The 27,049-nt window shown below is 38.2% G+C and overlaps 1 protein-coding gene across 4 annotated transcripts in view; it reads left to right on the forward strand.

The window, feature by feature from the left end:
* The window catches only part of LOC100948361 (transducin-like enhancer protein 4), a 143,593-nt gene that overhangs the window by 10,521 nt on the left and 106,023 nt on the right, over positions 1 to 27,049 (forward strand). For all 4 annotated transcript variants that reach the window (XM_012813798.2, XM_003782968.3, XM_023508213.1 and 1 more), the window contains exon 5: positions 22,707 to 22,769. In XM_012813798.2, coding sequence (XP_012669252.1) covers positions 22,707 to 22,769 — 63 coding nt within the window. The remainder of the gene's footprint in view (positions 1 to 22,706; positions 22,770 to 27,049) is intronic.

Consider the following 27,049-nt stretch of genomic DNA (forward strand, 5'->3'; position numbering starts at 1 on the left):
CTGGATATTTTGATGGGCAAAGTTCTTAGCACCTAGGTAGTATTATTTCAAGTTGAGTTGGGACTAATGGGCCAGATGAATGAAACATATCTTTATTTAGGTGTTACTAGAACCTCAGTGAAGGAGATGGTACAGGCACCAGCCCACAGTTCTTCACATTCTTCATTTGGTCTTTCCTTTCCTAGAATTTTATTTATTTTCTTTTTCTTTTGCACTATAGAATAAATAGAGGAAGCTAGTTGGGATTAAATGTTAGATACTGCATTTAGAATTTGTGTTTGTTTTTGATGAAGAAATTGTATTATCTTTGATGTGACTCAATAGTCTGGTTTATCATTCCAGAACAATACTAAAGTATTCAGTGGCTAGAAAAAGAGTGAAAGGGATGTGATTTCTAGAAAGCACGTTCTTTGATTCCTCTCCATACCCTCTTAAAAAAACAAAACCAACTCAATCATGGCAGATCTAGTCATGCTAAGTTATTTTTGTACATGGGGTTGTTGGAGAGAAGCAGGAAGCAACACATATAGGCATGGGTTACTGAGTACGCTGATAATAACAATTTGCAAGGCTAGGAGTTGTTTGAAGTAAGTATACTGCAAATAGAGGGTATGAAATTATTACCCCACAGGGGGAGGAGCTCACAAGTTGTAGTCAAAAGTGAAAGTTAGAGCTGTTTTGACTTTGCCGTAGTAACAGCTGTCAGTGGTAGTTGTTTTCTGTCTGTAAAGAGGGATTTAGCTGGCATTCTTAACCACAAATCTATATACCCTCTGTGTTTTCACTGGAATTGACCCAGCGTTTATGCCAAGCTGTTGCTATTTCTGTATCACTGAGCCAAAATTTACCCTTAGAGAGGTGCAGAGAGTAGCCCTTGCTCCACGCAAAGGGACGAATGGGCAAGGTGTGGCTTTTCTTAGCTGGCTCATCAAAGAGGCAAAAGACGTCCATTAAGGTGTCTTGAGTGGATCACCTTATCAATCTTTTTGAGGATTTGCCCACAAATAACTCAAAGAGTTATGTGTGGAGGGGGTTTCTGCATTTTGTGGAATGAAGGGATAACTTTTCTCCCAGCACAGGACTAGGCCCCTCCCTAACCTGGGCACGCCATGGTGCACTTGGACCTTTGTAGGGCCCTGTTGCTTGCAGCAGCCTAGGGAACTGAGGTTAGAGGAAGGGGGAGGGATATTGGCTTTCTTAGCAAGCGTTTTGACTCATTATTGTAATTAGGATTCTGTTTGTTCTTATTTTCTGTCTTTTACTTCTAAAGGTCCGTGGATGATTTCGGTTACAGAATCTGAAAATAGAAGGAAATGTAACTAGAAAGAATAGTCATAGTGGAAATCATAAGCGTTAGTACTCTGTAACACCCTTTCTTTGCAGAGAGCTTAAGACATTTTATATGTTCTCCTTAATCTCTCTGATGTTCTGTAAAGCAGGTAGCAAGCTTGGATCCATTTATTTATTTAAATAGCTTCTGTCAGTGGAGTACCCGACAGTTTGCCAAGCAGTGTCATTCCACTGGCCTCCTTTAACAGATGACACTGAGGCTTAAGGGCTTAAGAGACTAGCCCAGTGTCACAGTCAGGGAGGATCAGCACTCGGGTGGGGAAACCAGAGTTCACTCAGGTCAGTGAATGCACCAGAGGTCGCATAGTGAGAGTCGCTGGCAGAAGAGGAAATAGTAGGTTTTTTTCTTGACTTCCCTTCCAGGGCTACCTTCACTGACCACACTGTTTGCAAACAGCAAGTGAGTGCTTGTTTCTGTGATGGCTCTTGGCTTTTTGCAACATGAGGGGCATGGTGATGCTACTGGCAGTCCAAGAGTGTTACACTCTCATCTCTATTGAGAGATCTGATTTTTGTGTTTGAGTTCAGCTCCAGCTCTTCCCTCTCCTTACCTCTGCTCTTCTAGTGCCATGTCCTGCCCAGAAGGAGTCTAGGATCAGCGCATTGAAATATAAAGCCAAGATCCACTTTTAGCATTGTGCTTAATGAAACTGGCTGTCCCTCATTCCTAAGCTATGCTATGCAAGCAGGCTCTACTAGCTACATTCTTGTTTATTGCCTGTCTCCCTTTCCTGCTAGAATGTTAGCACAGTGAGAGCAGGATCTTTTATTTTCTGATGTTGAGAACTGTTCCTGTCACATAGTAGGTGCTGGTGCTCTTGGTGTGCTTGGTGAATGAAGGAATACTCACAGTTGTAGCTGGCTAAGAATATTGTGATTTCAAATTTTTAAAGGGTGTATTTGGATTGCGGGATAGATAATAAATACTGAACCTGCAAGCGTACTAGTAGGCCTGTATCTACAAGTTAAGTTTGTAGAAAAATGACACATAGGAAGAGGAAGTAAAACCAACTGAACCTGATATGCCTTTCAGGAACGAGTCAGAGTAAAGCAAAGAGATAGGTATTTTAGCATGTTGAGGCTGCCTTTTTAAATAGGAAAAACATGAATTCTTCCCAGCTACATTTGAAATTCAGTTTGAATATCACTGTGTCACTAAATCAGTATGTATCTGAAGAATTCTTTTACTATTAATAGCTCTGTGTATGTGCGATTTGAAAGATGAAGAGGAGACACTGATCTTAAGTATACTGTGTGGTGTGTTTAGCTAATTTCCCTCCAGATCAGTAAAGAAATGACAAGCTTCAAGTTCTTAAGGGACGAGGAACTTTGAAAAAAATCTTAGTTTTTATATTAGTGGAGATGGTATAATGTTGAAAGTAAAATAATAACAGTAAGCAATTTTAGTTTATCATGCAGATATTATTTCACTTATTCTTACAATCACCTTAGGAGATTGCAATTATTTGCATTTCCATTTTACATATGAGGCTGGGACAGAGCCTAAATAACTTGATTGGGACCAGCCAGCTAGTAAAATAGATCCTTGGTTTGACTCAAGGTCAGAACACTGGTATGATATTTCTGCCTTATTCCAAATGCTATGTTTGGAATGCTCTACCACCAGCATCATTTCTTTATCTACCTCTAAATATTTGACTGAGTCCAGTGCCTCAGGTTCTAGTTCTGATCTTAATAACAGCCAGCTGTGGTATTACTTTCTTAGGACAGAACTTTTCTCTCATGTTAAAATTAGCTAATTAGTCCCCCAGTCTCTTTTAGCTTTGACCTAAAATAACTGATTGGTTTGTTGCCTTCCGTGATCCAGTGAACAGAAATCGAGACTGTCAGTTTCTTTTTTAGTCTCAGAAAGTCCCTTTTAACACTTACTTTCAGAGTTCTTAAAATCCAAAATTACCTGATGGAGCTAGGAGTAGAAGTGTATATTTATAAAGTACTTTATATTTTATAAGGTACTTTCTCATCCATTTTTTTCATGTAAGCCCTAATAATGTTGATAACGCATTCTCCCCATCCTATGGATTAACATAATGAGACACAGATGTTAAACGAGAAAGTTTCACAGTTAATTAGTAGTTTGTCTACAAGTCACTGATTTTTCTTTAGACCAGCATTCAGGCCAAAGTTACGTTGACACAAAAGTAGAGCAGTGATCAGAAAATGTGTAACATGAAAAAATATATAAAATAAAGTGTAATACCCATTAGTATTTTATATTATGTAATGTCAGTTTTGTATATATAAAATGATTAGGTTTTGTATTTTTGGCATATATTAGAATTTTAATCACATGGTTTCTGAAATTGTGTGGATTTTAATGTGATTCACTAATTTTCTTCTGAAGATGTGTGAGTTGTTATGTAGTTAGTTGTTTATTACCTGTGGTGTAATTAGCTCCTGGAGTTACTACCCTTCCAGAATCCATTGTAGATGGTCAGTTTCTCTAGCTCCAGGAGAAAGCATGTCTGTAAACTGTGACTTACAATGAACTTGATGTCTGAAATCCTTAGGGCTTTCTTAACTTGTCTCTTCAGAGACCCTTTAGTTAGGAAAGTTAAATTCATCATATGTAAATGATTTAATCATAAATAGAAGAAGGGAAATGTTTGGGCTTTTTGAGCTTCTGAATCAGGGGCATAGCAGAGATCAGGTTTCTTCACTAAAAGTTCCAAAATGGAAGAATGTGTTTCATTCATGGCTGTACTGTTAGCACCTAAAACGATGCCTGAAACCTGATATAGGAAATGAATGAATGAATGATGGAACAGCTAATGGTGTAGTTTATTAGTTTTTATATTTCACTGCATTTTCTCCAGCATCTTATATTCTTGAGTGTCATCTGCCTACATTTAAATCTGTTTCTCAGCTCTTAAGGTGGACTGGGCTTTATGATGAGCAAAAAAGTCCTAGATAGGCAATCAGAGATTGAGAATTCTTGTCAAGTCTGCCACAGGTCCTTAAGCTGGTAGTTGATATTTTTGAAATTTAGAATTGGAGTCCATGCCAGATGGTTTAATCCTAAGATATCTTTAAATTCTTTTTTTAAATTATTTTTTATTGAATCATAGCTGTGTACATTAATGCAGTCATGGGGTTCAGTGTGCTGATTCTACATACAATCTGAAATATTTTCATCAAACTGGTTAACATAGCCTTCATGTCATTTTCTTAGTTATTGTGTTAAGACATTTATATTCTACATTTAGAAAGAGTCACATGCAGCCCAATTCATAATTGCTAGGTCAATGGAAGAAGCCTAAGTGCCCATAAACCAACGAATGGATCAATAAACTGTGGTATATGTACACCATGGGATATCTTTAAACTCTTAACATCATATGATTTTAAATGAGCATCCCTATTTTCATTGCTTCATACTAGAGGCATACCATTTCGTTAAGTTATAAGATAATTTGGTATAAGAGGAAATATAGCTGTTGTAGTTTTCTTTGAAGAACTTTGAGCAGCGTTAGGCTGCTGTAGATAGCTAAAATAATCTCAGTATTACCAATGTTTCACAACCTAGAATAGTCTACAGTGTTGCTTTTTTATAGTTAGGGCCACATTTTACCGGTCTTACTACAGACTCAGGGCCACATTTTACCGGTCTTACTACAGACTCAGAGGGTGTCAGTGACTACATGGAGTTACAGACTTTTCCATAGGTATGTCTTGGGCAAATGTTAGTGGTAATAATAACAGTTAAGTGGTTATGTTTTGTTGAGTACCTACTGAATACCCAGTGATGCACTAAATGCTACAGATTCAGTAATTTGTTTAATTTGTAAACCTTTGGGGGACTATCTTCATTGTATATGAGGAAACTAAGGGGAAGAGAAGTTAAGAAATTTGCCCAGAGTTACACAGCTGGTAAGTTACAGAGTGGGGACTCAAGCCCAGGTATTCTGGCTTCAGAGCCCACAATCTGAATCACTGTCAATAAGTGCATCTTAAGTCACTGTTTTAATAAAGTAAGATTTATGTTTGTTTTTGCTTTTTAAATCCCCCTAGTCTGCTGCTGTTTTACACATAGTGAACTTAATTGTTACAATTAATAACAGCTCTCAAGAGTCTTAACTTGGGTTGGGTAGGGTTTTCTTATTTTTTTTTTTTAAACATGAACACTAGGTTTAGGTTAGTGGACCCATTGGTACATCTTTTATCACAAATTGTGCTCTTGGTCCATTGCCTGATTGACCATAGGCTTCCAGATACTTTTGTATTTCTGTCTATGAGATTTCCAAAACAGGCAGTGTACCTTCTTTTCTAACAACATGGAAAGGTCAAGAAGACTGTAAACTTTTTGAGTGCCTCCCTGGGGTGGGATGCAGGTTCTTGGATGAATTTGAAAGGATCTATATTGTCCTTGAATTCATAAGCACAATTGTGTACCTTTTTCAGGGGGGAGCAGAATCCATTGCATTTACTGATCCAGCAAGGAAACTGGGATCCAAATTAAAGAGCTACATGAGTAGTCTCAGACCAGGGCAGTTCCTTTTGCCTGGAGAACATTTGAGAATGTCTAGTATCTTCCAGTTGTCACAACTTCAGAGTTCCTACTGACACCTGGTAGGTAGAGGTTAGGATGCTACTGAACACCATATATACCTAGGACAACCCCCTGTAGCAAAGAATTATCAGGCCTACAGTTTTAGTAGTGCTAAGGTTGCAAAACTCTGTTTCAGCAAGAGGAAAATATAGCTAAATTCTGTTGCCTTTTTATGGCCAAGCAAGTTATACATTTGGGCATCGTTACTTCTTAGAATAGAGATAGGCCAGGAATCAGTCCCGTCTGCCTTCTGTAGTCAAGTCAGTAAGAGAGGATTCTTCAAACCATAGTTGTCTTTTCACATTTTTTTTCTTCCTTTCTTCATGATGATAAGTAGAGTAGGGCTAGTGGTAGTTGTTTTTAAGTTCTGAATGGGAATATTCCGTGGTCTTTTGTAATTATCTTTTCTCTTATGAATGGGTCTTGACTGCCCATTCAATAGGAACTAGAATTCACCTTACTCCTTGTCTAAATTTTTGAGAAGTATTGCCTTCGTTAGCCTTACTTTGTCTCTGCTGAGAATTCTCAATCATTTCAGTCATTCCCCTGTGACATTGGTTTAAGATATGTATTATAGATGGGGCCTTCTCAGAATTCAGCATGATGCCTTGGCCTCATCCATCTCAGTGTAGGGATCAGGGCAGATAACACTACAAAATATTTCTTTTCTCTTATTTATCCTTTTGGTTAGGACAAAGTACAGTGTACTTGTCTTTGTCCAGGTCTAATCACATTGTAATAAACAAAAAAATATTTTTGAGTTTTAAAGTAGTCTGTGTCGAGAACATGCATTTGGTTTTTTTTTTTTTTTTTAATGCATGAACACTGATCAGTGAACCTTAGTTTTACTTGGGTTTACTTTTTTCCCCTTCAAATTCCACTGTGTTGTGAACTTTAAAACAACTACCACTAGCCCTACTCTCCTTATCATCGTGAAAAAAGGTAGAAAAAAAATCTGAAAAGATAGCTATGGTTTGAAGGATTCTCTCATGCTGACTTGAGAGACTTGAGTAACTATTTTTATAAAGACTTTTGATTTGGGGGGACAAAACTGTTTTGAAATGTGGCTTTTTACCATTAAGTATGTCTACCTTGGTTAACCTCAAAAGAAATTATAGTTGACCTAAAGTGGCCAGTGGTGGCAATTCCATGGTAACTGACTTGGTTGAACATTTTGGGGGTAAGTTGTGGACGAGAAAATGCTTGTTTGGGCTTCTTAATGGAGAAATAGTGTTCTAAAAATTCCAACGTGTGCTTCTAAAGGTGCCGGGAGTATGGAAGCAATAGTTTGAAAGCTCTACCTCCTAGTAAGTTACCGCCTTACATTTAATAGGTGTCAGATTTAGGAAAAGCAGGGTTAGGCTTAGTGCATTTATTATGTAAACAAACCTTTTTTTCATAATCATAGCAAGGACCTATGTTAACTAGATCTAAGCAGAGGATTTACAGTCTAAGCAAGAATTTTTAGGTTATTTTATATCCAGTTTGGGATGCACATTTGTGACATGGTATTTGTGCCTGCTTCTCAAATTGGATTTATAAATCCCACTTCTTAGATACTTGGTTTTACATTTTGGGGTCATGATTTTGCTGCTTCCTTTTTGTCTGTTCAAGGCTAACCCCCAAAATTAACTTTTCTAAATTTAAATATTTAGCTTCTCAAATTGAAATCTCTAGAACTGGACTTACAGAGATTAGAAAATTATAAGCTAAATATTTAAATGAAAAATAACTTAGTCTTTATGAAGTTGTTTGCTTTAAAATTTTTCATTGGGAGGGACTTGGTTAAAAGACAGTAGAGCTGGACACCACAGAAGGAAGGCAAAGGCTATGATGGCTTTTATTCTTTCATTGAACAAATGTTAATCGAACTCATACAATGTTCAGAGAGCTTTGAGGGCGAGGGTGCTATGAGAGGTACAAGGTTTGCCTCTATGGAGAAGCTAATCTTTTTACATCATTTGGCCCAGTGTGAACAATACAAGGCAGTGTGTAGTGATGAACCTTTTATGACACAGGTAGAAAAGAGGGAGTCTTTTTGGCTTTTGGGTGATTAAGGATATTGTTACAGAGGAGAAGGGGACATTTTAGTGAAACATGGTGGGGAGCACTTAGGCAGGATAAAGGAAATGGGGGGGGGTGGATTCCGAGTGGAAGCCTCGAGAAAGGAAGCTGCTGTGCATGTTCGGGCTGTGCTGTTCCCAGCTTTGTTGAGTGATAGGTGAGGGAAGACGGGTTTGGGATGCATTGTAGAAGGCCTTGATAATGCTAGTTGTGGTGTTTGGGATGTTGCAGGGAAAGAAAAGGATGATGAATCAAATAGCAGGGCTATATTATTCTGTCTTGTTAATTCACCCAGCAGCCGGTATGAGGCCTGAGAGCAAATGTTCGATGAATGTTGGTTGAAATGATTTGAGTAGAGAGGGGCATGACTGGGATGGGGTAGAGAGGAGGGGGGAAGGTTAAGGAAGTGAAGTCTGAACTAGGTAGGAGAGCCGCAGAAGGACTGCAAAGGGGAAACCCCTATGACCTAGCAGTTCATTGGTTTAGAGCAGGCGTCTTCAAACTGTGGCCTGCTGAGGACATCTATCTGGCCCACCAGGTGTTTTGGCCACTGCTGCCTGTCCTGCTTAGCAGCTGACTCGTCCCAGGGCCTACAGTCCGGCCCTCCAGTGGTCTGAGGGACAGTGAACTGGCCCCCTGTTTAAAAAGTTTGAGGACCCCTGGATTAGAGAATTGGAAATACATAGGAGAAAGACCCTAAGGTGTTGACCTCTGCAAGGCGGTAAAATAATGGTTCCATTTATTCACAGAAGAAGAGATGTCAGTGGCAGAGAACTTGGTGTTAATTGTGCTGTGGGTGCTTGATGAGGGAGAAGGGAGTGAAAGAAGAGAGAGGAAAGAATGAGTTTGTTGCTTTTTTTGCCTTCATACTATATAACCTTTCTTTCTTCTGCCAAGAACCTCAGGATTCTTTTCAACAAGACCTCTATTTGTTACTCCATTCTATACCCAGACCACAGCTGACTTAGCCAGGTAGTGCTTTGTGGGCAATGGTTTTAAGAAATTTTTATTTTAGGGAAGGCATTTGACACTGTGTGCATGTGGGAGAGTTGCCATGAATCACTTTGCTTGGTTACTGCCAATGGAGTTTGTTAATTATTTGAATTTTGACATTTTTCACTTGAAAGGATTTTTAACATTATAAATTTGTATAGAATCCTCTAACTTATTCCTCCATTACTAAAATTCTTTGCTACAGTCATTGTTTTCTTCCTTCTGTTTCTTTTTAATCCTTGTATCATTTGGCCAACACCTCCAGACAGGTTGGTGATTCTGTGCCCTTTTTTATGTTGAGAAATTTCATGTAAATATAAGGCTGAGTGTGTGATTGTCTTGAGAAACTACTTTGTTTCAAAAGAAATAATTATTCTTATTGTTCATTATGTCCCTGATGAAACAAACACTGAAATTATAATAGAAGCTGTAGTCAGTGTGAATTATTTGTGTGTGGTTAATTTCCTTTTTCTTTTTTTTCCCTAATGTGAGGCACATTCTGTATTTTAAACCTTTACTCCTTAAGACATTTGTCTTAAGCTACCTAGGTTGAGTTTGAGAACAGAAATAAATAATAGCGAGGAAAGTTAAGTAAACATGAAATTAAAAAGGCCGTAAAGAGTACATTTTGGTAAACCAAAATATCACTTGGTGGCATAAAGCCACAGATACATTCCAAAAAAAAAAAAAAAAGCGGAAATGTGGTTTTGCTGTCTGTCTTGCAGTCTGTTTCAACTGTCAGAAACATACGTTGCTTTATGGGATGTTTTTTTCAAGTCTGACCGCAGGTTTTAATTTCCTTCATTCCACCCACACCTCCTACCATACCCCCATGTATCTAGTGCTAATTTATGGGCAATTTGAATGTAATGACATAATCAGCATCGAGCAAGAGGGTCAGCGCTTGTGGCAAAAGTTTCTTTCTTGGGTCTGCTAATTCTGTGCTTTTGGAAACTCCAAAATCAGAACACAGCAATTGTCCTTGTTCTTGGACTTTTCAGTCTAAGATTAGGTTTTTAAGGAGTGGTTTTGAAATGCTTTTTTTTTTTTTCCTTCCCCAAAATATAATATTAAAATGAATATTAAATACATTTCAGAAAGCATAAGAATCACTCAGGGTCCTATCATTCAACCCTAACTGCTGCCCCCAACCTGAGGTATCACTGTATCTCTACCATAGTACTGTGGCTGATGGAGATTATGCTCTCCCTCATCAAAAAATACTGGTTGAGGTTCAAAGGGTAATATAAAATAAATAGTACAAAAAAGTATATGGTAAAATGAAACCGTAGATCTTTAAAATTAATTTTGATTTTTGGTAACTTGGTGGTTTCTTCAACTCCTTATGGGCAATAAAATCCTAAAATTTTTTAGATTCTGGTCCTAATTCAGCCAGTAACTTCCTCTGACCTTGGCAAATCATTTAACTTCCGAATCTCAGTTCGTCATCCATAAAATAAGGTGTAGGACTAGATAAGCACTTTCTGTAACGTGCATGTTCTGGTGCCCTCTAATCTGGGACCTAGGCATTACTATTTTCTAAAACAGTGGTTCTCAACCTTCCTAATGCTGTGACCCTTTAATACAGTTCCTCATGTTGTGGTGACCATAAAATTATTTTCGTTGCCACTTCATAACTGTAATTTTGCTACTGTTATGAATCATAATGTAAATATCTGATATGCGGGATGTATTTAGGCGACCCCTATGAAAGGGTCATTCAACCCCCAAAGGGGTCGTCACCCACAGGTTGAGAACCAGTGTTCTAAAAGCTCTCAAGGTGATTCAGTGCACAGCAGAATTGAGGACCAGTGAACTAGAGTAGTGCTTCTCAAACCTTAATGTGCATACAAACCACTGGGGAGCATGTTGAAATTAGATTATTTTGGCAGGTCTAGGTTGGTGCTTGATTTATTTCCCATGGAAAGCTCAGGTGATAACTGATGCTACTGGTCTGCTGACCACATTTTGAGTAGCAAGGAGCCCAAAGTCTCCAGATTTTCTTCCATTTCTATGTTTTTTCTTATCTGCATGGTATAGTTTATGTAGTTCTTGGAAGTCCACATGCTGCTTGGATGAGGCCCCAGATTTAAGACGTTAACATTGGTAGTGTGGTCTCTGCAAAACCTCTCATTGCTTATGTTCCAGAGTTTTGGGTATTTGGAACAATTCTGCATATTGAAATAATTTTAATAGTACCTTGCTTTAAGTAGTCTGACAGCTCTGGCTGGTGGCCGATGGGTTGTTAAGTTGCTACAGAAAAGAGGGTTGGTTTTAATTTTTCCTTCCTTTAATCACATAGACCCCACTTTAACAGATATTTAAACTTTCAAGTTGTTGCCTTTCTTCTCTTTAACAGGTATTCTCCGCATTTTGACCTCTAATTCCTGAGCAGTATTTTGGGGTAAATGGGTAAAAAAATCACAAAGTGCATTTTCTTTTCATTTTGTTTCTCACTTGAGCACATAAGTTTAAAGCAAGCAGAACTCCCCCAACTTACTATAGAAATATATTTTGTTCTGGAAGAAGCTCAAACATATTTTGACTATAACATTTGTTTAACCCTATACTTTAACCCTACCTACTCTTTGAAAATTATTTTTAGAAATAAGATTAAAAAATACAAATACTAGTTAAAATTTGTGGTTCTTTATTTTTGTTGGCTGCAGTACAGCTTCAGATTAGCAGGCATCATGACCTAGTGGGAAGACCCCTGAATGAGGTGTTCAAAGAACTGATTTCTGGACCTTCACTCACCCTTAAGTAGAGTTTTATAAATTGTTAGTAAACCCAGGAGGAGATTGGTATGTTCCTTTCGTAGGCCTGAGTTGGAGAATTTTATTGCTTTGGAGGAACCATCACTTAGTCTAAAAGTCTAAGGCAATAAGAAATTATAGTTTGCAATTTAAGAATGTTGCTTTTTAGCAGTGCTGCTCAGAGTGTAGTCCATGGATTGGTGCAGCTCTGTGAACTATTTGGTAAAGATGAAGGATAAAATAAGGCTCTTGGGCCAGAATATAAATCAACAACACTTCTTTATTCATGGTGAAACAAACCCCCCCGCCCCACGGAGCCTAACTAATAAGTAGTTGGTTCACTTTCTGGCATAAGTCCATTACCTTCTTACTGATTGGTAGCAGTTTGGAAACTGGCTACTTTCTGTAGCACTGCTTTGAAATATTAAGCAATCAAAAGGGTTGTCAGTATTGTTTTATAAGTTAGGAATTGACTCAAGTTGAAGTTTATATAATAAAGGAGAGTATATAGTATAACTTAAAGTAAAAAAAAAATTCAAAGGCAAGTTAAGGTAATGGTAAGCGTCCAATTCAAGGTGGTATGGACATGTATAACATGGTCAAGTCAAGGCAGTTGACTCAGATTCACAACTAAGAAGTTGTAAGAAGCACTGCAGGCAGTTTATGCTTTTGGTTAATGCAAAACTTGTTTACATTCTTTTGAGTACTTCTAAATTGTTCTCTAAATAAGAGAGTGATTTTTATTTCAGTTTTGGTCATCTACCTAATGGAAAGAATGTATTTCTGTAAGTCTCAAATAACTTTTAATACATAGTCTTATATTTTAGAACTGTGTTATTATCAGAGGGGCTTTAAAATTAAGCCTGACTCCCCACCCCCTGCCTTGTGATATTCTTTACTACTATATGTAAAATTTACTGCATCCAGGGCAAGTATCTGTTTACCAAGAAAAGAAGAAGAGAGATCCTTGACCAATAGCAAAACATAAGTACTGAGAATGTCTTTTCTGGGTCACAGTGCAAGAAAGTAGAGAAACAGCAAATTTTCTGGGACTGGGCCTGTGACCTCACTCCTTCCAATCAATGGGAGGCACTTGTCCTTTTAGCCTGCATTTCCCACCTTAGATCTCTTCTCAGTCACCTTATGAGCCTTGTAGCCCTTCCCCTGAGTAGTATAAATTAGTGAGGGATGCTTTCTTAATTGAGATACAGAAAGAGCCCTAAGCTTGAATCAATACCTAACAATACAGCTGCTCAATTTGTAGCACTATCTAATCTCACTTGTCTTAAAAGAACTGATTAGCTTAAGGAATTTTATTTGTAATTCTACTCTCATAAATATTTCTGCCAATCGAATCTAGGGTAGCTGTTCTTCCCATTTCATGGTTATTAAAACAAGAGGCTGGAAGCACTTGGGGGTTTGCTTAAAGTCATAGTTTAGTTAGATTAGTAACTGGGGAGTCACACTGGGATTTAGGACTGCAGGGTTGTATTATTTATAGTATCTGTGTGCTTTTCAGAATATTTTGTCAACTTAAGTCTAAATTCTTCCCATGACTTTCCATAACTGTCCCCCAAACAAACTTTGACTCAAGCTCTTGATTTCTCTATTTTAGTGCATGGTAGCACCTTCACTGGGATCACGGATTCTTTACTCTTCTGGTTGTTTAAATCTAGAAGACAACCTGCTGCTGGTTCTCCTCATGTAGTCTGTCACCACACCTGCTTCATGGTTCTCCTTGTGTAGTCAGTCACCATCACCTGTCATACTGGGAGTTGCGTTGGCCTCCAGGCATTTTGCCCACAGTCTTTGCTTTCACGGGGGCTCAGGGTACAGCTTCTGTATCTGTCTTTTGGTGTTTGGTCATTATTCAGGGGCCCTACTCTACTCCTGGAAATCCTGCCATTATTCCCGGCATGGCTCTTGTCTGTTCATTTCCTAGGTAATCTCATTCACACTGTTGAATAGATAGATGAATCTCATTTTTTTCTGTAATCCAGACTTCTCTTCTGAGAGTAGGTATGTCTTCATTTCCCCTGAATGTCTCTTAGGTACTTAAACTCAGCAGGTCCCAAAATGAATCCTCCTCCTTAAGCCTGCTCAGCAATCCCTAGCAGAAGAAATGGCAGCACTGCCCACCCAATTTCTCAGAAACCTGCTGGGCAACAAGTGATTATTGCCCCTCCCTTCCCTCTTATTTATTAACCACACCCGATCAATCATGAGTTCTTCTGGAATCTACTCCCAGTTAATCTTGCTTTTGTTTATTTCTCTCCACCTATCTGATTTAACCACTTTACTCTTCTTTGACTTTATCTGTAAAATGGGCACAAGAGTGCAATCCTCTTAAAACTGTTCCGAGTAAGCTCTCTGTGAATGTGAGGATGGTGATCATGATCATGGTCTAATACGAGTATATTTATAATGAGTAATGCAGTAGTCTTCTGACTGGTCTAACCTGGGTATAGACGATCCTGGTCCACTAGGCTCTTCTGGATCTATTCCCTGGCCTCCTTTTGTGCTGCCACTGCCCCTTTTGCTTTTTTGTTCTTTGAATGTTCCATGCTGGTGCAGCAAGCTGACCTGTTTTGGAATGGCCTTGCCTTTTACCCTGACCCCCTCTCCTCTGTCAGACTCTTTCACCCTCAGTTACTCAGGGAAACAGTCCTCTGTTAAGCATTTTAAGATACCATGTGTTCTATATTTCAGTATCTGTCTGTTTCTATGATTGAGTTCTGTAAATGTCTTGTTAACCCTAATGTTTTCTCAGGCTGTGATGAAGTACCTGGCAAAGTAGTAGACAATTACTGATAATTGTGAGATTAATATGGCGCACATATATATTACTGACTCTCCAGCGCCAGGAGTTTCTTCTACTCCCACCCTTACGTTTCTGGGGCTTCTCTGTGTACCACCCAGTGCACTTGCCACATGATGTCTGTTACTGTGTTTATTTCTATTTGGTTTTCTCTCCTACTAGATTATAAACACCTCAAGGGTTCAGGCCAACTCACCGTTTACTGCTCTTTTTGCCACAGCTTCTAGCTGAGAGTAAGAGCCAATACCTGAAAAATGTCTTCATTGCATTTCCTAAGTCTGAGGGCACTTTGGGAATTCATTTTGTTCCTGTTCTGAAATTATCTTTCATCCTCCATCTTTCCTCTTGTGGTATGTCTTGTGGTTATAAATCTCTTCTTTACTTCCACAGCCGTTCAAATAAAATCAGTGACAAGAAAAGGATAGAAGATAGAAATGCATTATAGTGTCTTGATTTGTCTGGTATTTAACATCACTTCCCTAGCAATTGTCCTTGGTAGGTCCTTGCCACCTTCCAAATAAAGTTCAAACTCCTCCTTAGTGTAGTAGTCAAGACCTTCCACAGTCTGACTCCAGTGAACCCTTTTGTGTTCATATTTTCCACTGTTTTCTATCATGTGCATCCTGTGCTCTAGCTTAATAGTTTTCAATCCTGCCTGCACATTAGAATCACCTGGGGACCTTTAAAATAAAATAGTGAAACCTGGGTCTTCCCCTGGAAGGTTGTGAGTTAGTGGGCCTGGGTGTGGGTGTTGGTGAAAGGTCTGAAGGTGAGGCTAGAAACCCCTGATCAGCTGGCTGGCTCAGTGTTTACCACATCTGTTTTGAGGAGAAAAAGTCCGATAGTCAAAGAAGTTTGAGTAATACTGCCTTTAATGTGCTACTTTCACAAAGATGTGAAACACTATATATATATTCCTGAGATGTTCCAACAGGAAGGAAGACTGTTTAACTCTCTTCAAGGTGTGTGAGGCCCTCTGATCAGGGAGGCCTTTGTGTGTATAGTACTTATTAATAATGTCTGCAAACTTTTGTGTAGAAAGTGTCCTGGGAGATGGTATTTTTAGCTATACCTCAACTTTTAAATCACTTTATTTGTTCTTCTCAGGTCATCTCATCCAAACCGGGTATCTCCACCCCAGAGTTCTCGCTTAGACCCTCTATTTTATCTTCTTCATAGCACATCTCACTATCTGAAATTCTTTTTCATATAATGTGTGTTTGCTTCTTTCTCCTTACCCCTGTGTTGTGAGCGCTAAGACACCAAGGACTTACTTGTCTTGTTCACCCCTATGTCTCTATTCAGCACCAAAAATTGTCCTAACAAATGGTACGTGTTTAATAAATGTTTGTTGAATGGACAAAATGTAGTACATTCATGGTTTGGGCTTTTTCTAAGGTGCATGTGTTTACATATTTTACACTACTTGTACAATTTAATTTTTAATAAAAACTTGAAAATTTAAAAGTGAATAGAAATGTAGGATCACAAATGATGACAATACTTTCCTTTATAATTTCCTCAACCTGTCTATTAAAGGTATCAAAAAAGAAGAAAATAAGCAGAAGTAGGCGTGAGCCTAGTTATAGGGCAAATGCAATTATTTTTATGATTATGGAGAGCTCTCGGTCTGGTGCAGGATTTTTTCTTTCTAATTTCATAGCCAGCCTGATCTAGGTAGCTTCCCCTCACGCCTCATCCCCCCATGTTCAGGGATCACATTTGTGTGAGCCATTAAAGGAACCTTGAGTGAGGAATCAGTGCATGGTGGAAGATTTTTGTATAGGGTGCACAACCCTGATGACCAAAAAAAAGGAAACCAGGAAAGAATACTAGAAGTCAAATTTTACTAATTACTAGAACCTTCCTATTAGAGTATTCAGATAAGTTTGTCAAGATGGAGGGAAGGCACATTGTATATCATAAACCCGTATGTGGGATCCTAAGTGAGATTGCCTGGTGCCCACAGATGAAGCAACAAGTGATGTTGCGACATCTCTTGGACTTTGTTTGGAGGGGGTTTGAATGGTTTGTTATCTTTAGATGTCCTCATGCTACAGCTGTGTCCTGCTGTAGCGTGGGGACAGCATGAGCTATAGCTCTGACTGCTGTAAAGTTTTAGCAGGCTAAGTAAGTATGAACTGGTCTGCACGTACTGTAGCATCTATAATTCCCGAGACCTACTATACCTTGAATTATTAGGAATTGCTCTTTTATTTCCTGTGAGCCCAGCGCTGTTGCTTGAGTAGGGCCTTTCCTTGGGCTGTTAAAATTATCAAGTTGGTTTACTCAGGACAGATACCATTGTAAAGATTTCTCATGAACTCTTAAGAGATTTTTCATGAACTCTTTTCATGCGTGTGCACTGTGCTCTCCCCCTGTGCCATCTAATCAAGGTCCAGTGAGTCAGGTGATTAGCATCGTGTGGGTCAGGTGTAAGTAATCTCAGGAAGGAGGTGGAGCTGCATCTCCTTTATTGCATTTTATAATAATCGTAATAACCTATCCTGCTAAGGTTTCAGAATGGAATCTTTAATCATTCACTCACCAGCCAGGAATTGTCTGGGATGAATTTGCATTTCCTTTTCTTGCCCACTGTGATTATTTATTCTTTTTTGAACAGCATGGTGTCCTAAATGCCAGAAAAGATGTGTGATGGGAAGTTAAATAAACCAAATCAGAATATAAGCAGGTTTTCCAGATGAATATTTCTTTATGGTTGATACATGGATGTGCTCTAACTTTAGGCATACCCTATTTTATTGTGCTTTCCTTTATTGTACTTAAGAGCTATCTGTGGTTTTTTTTACAAATTGAAGATTGTGATAAATTTACTGTGTTGAGCCATTTTTCCAGTAGCACATGTTCATCTCATGTCTCTGTGTAACATTTTGGTAATCCTCATATCGAACTTCCTCATTATATCTGTTAATGGTATTGATGTTACTAGTATGACTGTTTTGGGGCACCATGAACCACACCTATAGAAGATAGTGAGGTGCTGTGTATCTTCTTACTATTGTACTGACTGGCCCTTCCCTTGCTTCAAGGATCCCTTTCGTGGTTTCCTCTCCTTCAGATAAGGCCATGCTAAAATTGGAAGGAGGCAGGGGGAAAAAATGCTGAGGAATGTGAGGTAAATAGGGATTTAATGAAAAACAAAACAGATACACCAGAAGTAATCACGCAAGGAAGCTTTAGCCCAGCCTAAGCAGAAAGACCAAAAAATACAGCGCGGCTCTCAATGTGAAAGGTTGCTTGTTACTTTTCTGAAAATGGATATCCTTGATGAGAACTTGGTCAAGACCATAATCTGTTTTATTCCTTTATCCAAAGGTGTGTTTTTGTTTTTGTTTTTTTAAAAAAAGAGACAGAGTCTTACTTTATTGCCCTGGGTAGAGTGCTGTAGCATCATAGCTCATAGCAACCTCGAACTCTTGGGCTTAAGCGATTCTCTTGCCTCAGACTCCCGAGTAGCTGGGACTATAGTCGCCTGCCAGAAACGCCCAGCTATTTTTTTTGTTGCAGTGTGGCTGGGGCCAGGTTCAAACCCTCCGCCCTCAGTATTTGGGGCTGGTGCCCTACCCATTTAGCCACAGGCATCACCCATGCACAGAGCTTTTGTAAACAGCTATAAAGCTTTGTGAAATAAGTCTTGATGGCTTGAATCTGTTCTTTAGGAAGCTGATAGATGGCCTATTAAATTGCTTCTTATAATTGCTTTACTAGGCAGTAGTAAATGTTGTGTACCAAGTAAGCACCTGAACTTAGGCATCTGGTTTACCAGCTTGCTAGCAATTCTGCCAATACCTTTGGTACGAACCTCTAAGTCTTCTTGTTCCACTGTGGCTTTAAAAAGAAATTTAAATTAGTTTTATCCATCATATGTTTTTATCTCTTTTATGAAGTTGATTTTTGAAAGCAGGATGAAAGCTAAGTTGTTAGTTCAGAGAAATAGTACTACTTGAATATTTTTCTTCATATTCAGTCTGGATTTTTATTAAGTCAGAGAATTTCTCATTAGTTCTTTAATCTAGGGTCAGATGGGATCACTTCTAGAAATTGTAGTTTCTTTAGAAAATTTGGAACAAATCAATGAGCAAATCAAGATAATTTATTTAAAAATAATAGTCTTGGTTTTGCAGTGGTGAAGTGAGAGAGAAGTGTTTTTTCCAAAAAAGGATTTCAGGCAAAATAAGCAGGCATTTTGGTCACTTTTTAAAAGTATTTATATGAAACGGGTAAGTATATGTTCTTGACAAACATTTAATAAATAGATTTATCTTTTTTAAAAAATTTGGCAAAGAAACTAAATTTGCTATAGAAAACTAATGGTGAAAAGTTATTCTTGAAGAATGTTTTCTTGAAACCGTAATGGCTTTTTTTTTAAGTTGGCTGCTGAAATGGTTTCCTAATAACATTTTATTCTGTTTTATTTCAACAAAACATACATAGTAATGTTCCTATTTTGATGACAGTCTGAAAACCCCCCAAAACTCTTTTTTAAACCAACAATTGCTCTTGATACTTCTCTTAGATTCCTAAAATGCAGCTTTCTCTCAAGTTCATTACATTGTTATAATAAAATTTGTGGGTTTTTAAGGAAAGCATATAAGCAGAAATAATCTAAATAAAAATTAGATTTTTATTAGATCTACATGAGGGGACCGTAATTAAAGTATGGGCTTACTTACATAGTTTTTTTGTTTTGTTTAAGTGACTAGTGTAATTCATTGTATTTGATATTGTGTCCTTTAGTATTTGTTACTTTTTAGTTTAATGATTGAGTTAGGGCATCCTGATTTTCAAAGCATGATGATTGACTTCCTGTGATGTGAGATAGTTAAATTTTCCAGTGATTCTTGAGTGTTAAGTGTGAAGAAAACAAGGATGAAAGATTCTGCTTGGTGTTTTTTTTGTTTTCTTACTAACTGGTCATGCTAGTAGTCTACTGTCCATCACCAGTTTAGAGTTAGCTTGTTGGTATTCATGTGTCAGGTATTGAGTGCATAGCCAATGGATTTTCATAAAATACCTTCTTTGTTAAGTTACCCTTTTCTAAGATATTTTGTTCAAACTGAGTTTCTTTTATAGCAGGAATGGTCATCATTTTTATTGGAGAATAGTGTAAAAGGTGGGAAATTAAAGAGAGAGGAAATAGGATGGTAGTGAGTTGAGGTTACAAAAATAATGTATGTGCACCTTTTTTTTTTTAATATCCTGTAGGTAGAGAAATAGAAGTGTCAAATATAAGTGTTAATGTATTTGACAAAGTATGGCTACCAAAGTGACCTTTGTGTTATATTTTGACATGAACAGTTGTCCTTTTATTGGGGCCATTCATGCTATTTTGGAATATCATAGGCATCTAAAGGCAATAGGTTAGCAGTGTCCATAAAGCATTGGGTACTATTATAACATCTAGTAACCCTAACAGCAATATTTCAGAATCGCTGCCTGTTTAAATGGTCTATCTGTGAATGTACTTGCTCAGGGATGCATGACCCACATCACCTATAAATTTGATTGGAAGCTACAGTGCTGGCATAGGCTGATGGATAGCAGATTAGAGCTCTGATTAACCATGTGATTCGCATACTGGGAATATATTGTCTAAGCAAGATTCATCAGATGCAATCAGAATTTCAAGTGGTCAGATGAAATTCAAATGTGTATTGTGGCCTTTCCACCCCTAGTGCTTTTCCTCCTAGGTTGCTTTTTTCCCCACTTCTTTCCCCAAAGCTGAAAAATACTTCTTTGATGAATCTGCTCTTTACCCTAAAGCTGTCTGTCTGTTATTCATCAGAAAGCAGGTCGCAGTTCAGTGAGCAGAAGAAAAGATTTTAATAGAAGCTGTGCCAACGGCTGTAATGCATCATTTTAGGACCCTAATTACATTACAATGACAAATATCAATGGTGACAACAGCAATAACCTACATCCTTTAATGGCTGTGCTGGAAAAGGAGTTTGGGCCCCACGCCATTAGATTAGACTCAGTTTCAAAACATAGGCCATTGGAAGAGTGTGTGTCCACAGTGTTAGTGGCTGATGGCTGGAGCCTAGGGGAAAAGGCCTGTAAATAAATGATGCCTCCCTAAAGCTAGGTCTCCTGGGACAAAAGAGGCAAAATTAGATGACCATGGAAGCAGCAGTGTTTCCGAGGCAACTTTAGCTTTCAAAGTGAGGAATGACCTGCTTAATTTTATGAAATCACACACATGTCCTACCTCCCCTGCTGCCAATTAGCCTGACCATGAAAATCCATTGGCATGACAACTTAAAGAAATTAAGAAGTCTTTTAAACAAAAGACCCTTAAAGAAAAAGTTTGAAAGATTTTTACCCTCCTTTTTCTGTTTTGTGTCTTAAGGTACATGAGTTAATAAAAAGGTTTTTCTTTTTTATTTAGTTTTAAGAAAATGTAGGGTTTTTTTTTTTTTTTTAAATAGTTGCTCAGATTTAAAATAGCTGAGGTTCAAAATTTTGGTCTTTTATTTTGCCAGATGAATAACTTCCTTAGAGTAGTTTTTATTGCCTAGATTATGTAGGCAAACTAAAGAACTCAGTTTTCGTATGTGCCCACACATTTTTCAACCCTCCTAGCAAGGGACTATTTTATTTATGTAAACAACATAATGAGGAAAATATGCTTGGCAGATGGTTCTAAGCATTAGAATCATCAGTTTGGTCTGCCCCGAAGTGTCTCATTATCTTTTATTCGCTCCCCCTCCACCTCTCCCTGCAAAAAGCTTAACAACCAAATGCCTTTCAGACTCAGTGCTTTCAGCTTGGTGAATGCTACTCTATTTTCCTAGCTCACCCTGGAATTTCACTCCATAACCACTGTGGTATGTTCGTCCAGGTGGAGAGTGGTTTGGTGATTCCCATTGCAGCTTTTCATGGTGGTTTAAGCATTCTTAAAGGATGGCTAAATGCTCCATGGGGCCAGCGCAGTAAATTAAATCAGGTCAGCACAGTTGGGTCCTTATTCACTGCTGCTTATTGGTACTGGGTTTTTGTCCATCCTGTTAGGAATGCAGGCTGGAATACAAAGCTTAGGTTTTAAACTTCATGGTGAATTTGTGTTTTCTTTTGGCTGGCAAAGTTTTTAAGGTGCTGGCATTTAAAAGATTGCATAGTTACAAAGTCAAGAGGGTTGCTGATGAAAGAAGGAAGTCTAGATTGCACAAGTAGAGAATGTCGCTGTCATTCTGGTAATGACTTAGCAAGAAAAAGAGCATTTTTGTCTTCTCATAAAATGAAGAACTGACCCTGGGTGGAATATATTTTAAGATTCTTTCAAACATAGTATTGCTTTATGTTTTCTGCCTTTCCCCATTTTCACCTCTCCTTTTTTCTTATCATTAAATGTGAGCTATTTTGTTATGCATGTGTATGCAAAACTGTGTTTACATATCTCAAAGTATACAAGGCACTATCTGAAAATAAAAATTAAGATGAACATTGGTAAAGCTCTGAGTAGTTTTTTAAAGAATGTTTTCTGCTAAGTGTAAGATTTTAGTATGTCTCAACTTCTACACATTGAAAACCCTGATGGGACAGATTTGGAAACTTCTACAGTGAAAGAAAACTTCTGATTTCCCTATGATTTATATTTAAGAATCTGAATTAGCTCAATTATTTGGATTGGTTAGGTGCAGTTATTTCAGGTGGTTGGGAACGTGAGTGTAGAATTCCAGTGCCAGTGTTAAAAATTCAAAGTTATTAATTGAAAGAGTTAGGTTATAGGGGAGAATGTATTTTTTACTTATCTAAACTCTTGAAAGACTTAGGAGACTTAGGGTTTTGTGCAAAACAAAATCACAATGGGCAAGGGTCCTGGTCAAAGCTTTTGAAAACTGATTTACAGTCATGAAAATTAATTTTTTTTGTATTGCCTTGGTGCTTGAAGGTTAACTTCTGAAGATGAATGTTGGTTAATAAATTGTGCTGTTAATGTGATACTGTTTTTACTGCCTCTTTTTAATGGGCTTGTTGATGAGATAGTTTCTCTGTTCCTTAGGAAATATACTAGCCAGATTATAAAGTGTGTTTTAATATCATCCTGTTAATATTTTGGGAATCCGTAACCAGCTGACTGTTCTCTTTATTGCTTTCCATTCCTTTTTTTTTGTTTTGTTTTCTTTTTTTGCAGGCAGAGATTGTGAAGAGGCTGAATGCTATCTGTGCACAAGTCATTCCTTTCCTGTCCCAAGAGGTAAGGTGGTTGATTTCAGGTACTGGGCTAGAGGTTACCCAAAAATTTTAGTAGTTTTGCAGAAAAGAGACTGTGGAGCTTACTCTCTGGCATTGTCAGTTTCTTGGTGTTTGTATTTTACATTTCTTAACAAGCAGTGTTCTCATTCCAACTTATACTTCATTACCATTCTGTGGAATATAATTTAAATGTGTTTATATAATGAAAATAATTTTTAACGGACTAAGAAAAATTCAGTTGTTAGAATATTTTGTATGAGGTAGTGTTGCTCACAATTATGCTTCTTTGTCGTAAAGGCACCCAATAGGGTAGATTGAAAAACTGCTCGGAGAACAAGAGCTTGTTCTGCATTTTTGTGCCGGGCATTAAGAGTTGGCAGAAGACATATCAAATAGCCAGGCTTACATAGTAAACAAACTAATGTACCTTTTGACTAGCCACTTTTAAAAAGTTAATTATTATAGATTAAGTTTTTATATTGCTTGTGCTTTTGGGAAAAGACATGTAAAATTGGATTCAGTGAATTCATTTTTCTGAGTGTCAATTTTTTCAAAATTACGCTGTGGTGACAGGGGCCTTTGCCCATTGCCAAGGTCTGGTATGCAACTCACTGGTTTTCTCTTGCTCACCACCAGGGGACGTGTGCACTGTCAGTAAATGCACACACATGGGAATGAGGAGATGCATTTCTAGTGTTTGGTGAAATTACCCCCCACTCCCAGCTCTCACGCATGCTCTTGCTTGCTTGCTTTTGGTAGGTAAAAAGTTTAGAGGAGAATACTAGAAAAAGATAATTTTTGTTTATAGATTACTGAATCTTTCATTTGTTCAGGTAAGATCAGTTGTATGAAGGAAGATGGTAATGTAATATCGCCATGTCTTGTAGCCACAGTGTTGTTCTGTGGACTGAGAAGGCACAGAGGTGCTTTCCTCTCACCCTTTCAGTTCTGTTGAGTGTGTTGTGTCACTGCTTTTCAGAGGAGCAGCTCTTTACCTGCCTACCAAAGGGCATGTGCTGATTTAGCACACAGCCAAGCCAGCATTTGAATGTGTATTATTGATGTACAGATTGCTATATATAACTTATTATTTAGTCTGCAGTGTCAGATTGGACTTGAGTAAACCACAAGTACCCTTCAGTAGTATGTAGTGAGGAGGGGGCATATTCACAAACCTGGTTAACATCCTGGATTCACATGCTCTTCTGGATCACAAAAAGCAAAGGATGTTCTGTCTGTCATCTTTAGTTGGGATCACAAAAGCACCACCAGTCACATCCCCATTTACCTTTTTTATAAGTTTTGCTTGTGACTAGATTAGTTGGCTTGGTGAATCAAAGGGTATATAGGGTGTATTTGCATTTCTTTAGGAAGCCTGGCTGCCCTTCATCTGATCCACACCAGTATGTATTTATTACTTGAAACAGCCCTGGGTTACAGAGATGGAAAATGGGAAGAATGTGTGACCACAGAGCTGTAAGCAGGCTGGGGTGTTATACCCTTAAGGTGGCAGGGAAAAGTTTGAGTTACCTCTAGGGTATCAGAGGTTGGCCTCTGTAGGCACAGCCCCTTGTATATATTCTCTGGGGCAGCTTTATTCCCATGGGATTTCTGCGGGAATCTGTAGGTTGTGTTCAGAAGTGGAAGGAGGTCTTGAGGTTGTTGGAGCTGATTTGCCAATAAATCATTATCTCACATGAGTTATGTTGTCTGTGTGAGCAGACCCAGTAGGAACAGAATGTGTAATAGTAGTGGTGCTGTGCAAGACTGGGCTGGAATTAATTAGCCAAGGAAGTTGTATATACCCTGTAGAGGAAAGCCACGGGTAGAGACTGGAAACTCCTTTCCTTCTGCTTTAGGCTGGGAGGATGAGTGTCACACTTTTCACCACTTAACTATTCTTGTTCCTTACAATGATGTTTTGGTTGAAACCCTTGATTCCTATGTAATCAACTGTGTCATGGTTCTCTCTGTGCTAATTATGTGTATATTGTTTCTTTGGATTTAACTTATTCTTTTTCAGGTTTCTTGTGTGTGTATCTTAATGTGTGGGCCACAAACATGTTTCTTCCCTTCAAATCAGGGCCTCGCTCATGTTTTATCTGAACATTGCCCACCTTGTTTCCTATTCTGGGCATTCTGTGAGCATCAGACTCCTTGCTTCTTCCCTGAGGCCAGATGGACTATAATCTGGAGGGAGGGGAAGAGCAGGTTATTAGAGGAAGATGAATTCTATTTCCTGTCTCTTCAGAGGCATGGAAAATCACTCTTGCATGGCTGTGAGCGTCACTCTGTGCCAGGACTGAAGGCTCTTAATCTGATCTTTTAACACTGGTTCTCTGTGTGATAGTCTTACTGCCAAAACGGCAGCTGCAGCATTAGAATTTATTTTAAAAATGCTTTTATTTAAAAAGTAAAACATTGTATGTAGAAAAGAGAAAAATATTCCATGAAAACTAGTACATAAGCTGTAGAACAATATATTGTTGGAGGGAGTGTGAACGTCTGAAGTCAGGCTTTTTGGAGTTTGACAGGAACTAGAGGTAAATTGACCCCCATTTAGGTGAAATCTCTTTTTAATTTGGCCCCCTTTGATTTTATTTTGATTAATATACCTGCTGAACATGGCTTGTGTCTAGTTTACTACATTATCTAAACGTTAAAAGAAGAATATATATATATAAAATACTGAAGTGATAATTAAATTTAGTTTTAACTGGAACACTTTTCTTTTTTAAGAAATGAGTTGTATAATTGTAGCTCAGAAGTACTTGAAATGTCTATATATAAAAATCACAGAAACAAGCATTTTCTTATTTTTCTAAAACATTTTTTTAAAAATTACAGCTAATATATATGTTTATGATGTGCTGTTGTGCTTACAAGTGCGTTCAGAGTCCTAGGCATTTTACAAAGATAGTGCCAACTCTTGTCATTAAAAGTGAGTAACTATCTCTTAGGATTCTTAGAATTTCACAGGATCCCTAATATCAGAATTTAGAGAAACCTTGTGCAGTCCGCTTAACGTCTGACCTGTTCTTTTTGTCTCACTCAGTTTTGGACTTTGAGGAATGGGTAAGACTGATATATATTCTAATGCTCTCAAATTTCGTCTTCAAAAGGCAAATCTCAAGGTAATAAGTGGGAAGTTCTTTTCTTTCCCAATTTGGGTCTTATTTACAGGGGAAGAACTATAAATAATCAACTCTGAGTTGGCAGTTCCATAAATACGAGATGCCAGGATGATGACAATTGGATCTGGGTTGAGTTATAAATTATGTGTCTTATTCTAAGCTGAGTGACCTTTAGCAGTGGTGTGCCTCTCTAAGCCTCAGTTTCCTCATTTGTATGAGGAGGTTAATAATTGTGTGGAATGCAGCTTAGCACATAGTGAACACCTTCAGTGGAAATGGAGCTCTCAGTTTCTTCTTGGGTGGAGATAGAAGCAGCCCTCCCTGTCCTTTCTGATTTCATTTTAAAAGAATGTGAATTGATTTCTCATGTCCTTAGAAAGGAAAAAAGTATAAATTAATACTGAACCTAGGCTGGGTATGGTGGCTCATCTTGTAATTGGAGCACTTTAGGAAGCTGAGGCAGGAAGATGGCTTGAGGATGGGAGTTTGGGGCCAACGTGAGCAAGAATGAGACCCGATCTCTACAAAAAATAGAAAAATTAGCTGAACATGGTAGCATGGGCCTGTTGTCCCAGCTCCTAGGGAAGTGGAGGCAGAATAATCGCTTGAGCCTAGGGGTTGGAGGTTGCACTGAGCTATGACAATGCCATTGCACTCTAGCCTGGCAGAGCAGGCCTTGTCTTAAGAAAAAACCGAACTTTGGACTCTGAAGTGTATCTAGTAAACTATCTTAGTGGATCTGCCCCGCCCCCCCTTGGCAGTTTCTGTATGATATATAGCTTGTAGAGTCTTAGACCTTATGGGTTCTCAGTAACACTGGAGGTTGCCAGTAAATTCTGTTTTGCTTCTGGTGTCCTAATAACAGCCATCTCCACCCCAATTCCAGGAACATTCCTACATACAGGAGATTTTAATGTGGATAGAAAACTTTGTGCCCTGACAATAAAGGGCAGCATTTCTGCTAATTTGGAATTGGATCTGCTCTGCCTCTTCACTGACTTTGTGTTGGGAAAGTTGCTCTTTCTACGCCTTAGTGTTCCTGTGGAATGGAAAGAATAACCTCATCTTTATAATGTGTATTATATGTATTAAAATGTAAAACTTTGGCATAGTAAATGCTGTTTTCCCTCCCCCTTTCTTTCCTATT

The sequence above is a fragment of the Otolemur garnettii genome, unplaced genomic scaffold (assembly GCF_000181295.1).
Source record: "Otolemur garnettii isolate 467f Iridium unplaced genomic scaffold, OtoGar3 scaffold00006, whole genome shotgun sequence".
Lineage (NCBI taxonomy): Eukaryota > Metazoa > Chordata > Mammalia > Primates > Galagidae > Otolemur > Otolemur garnettii.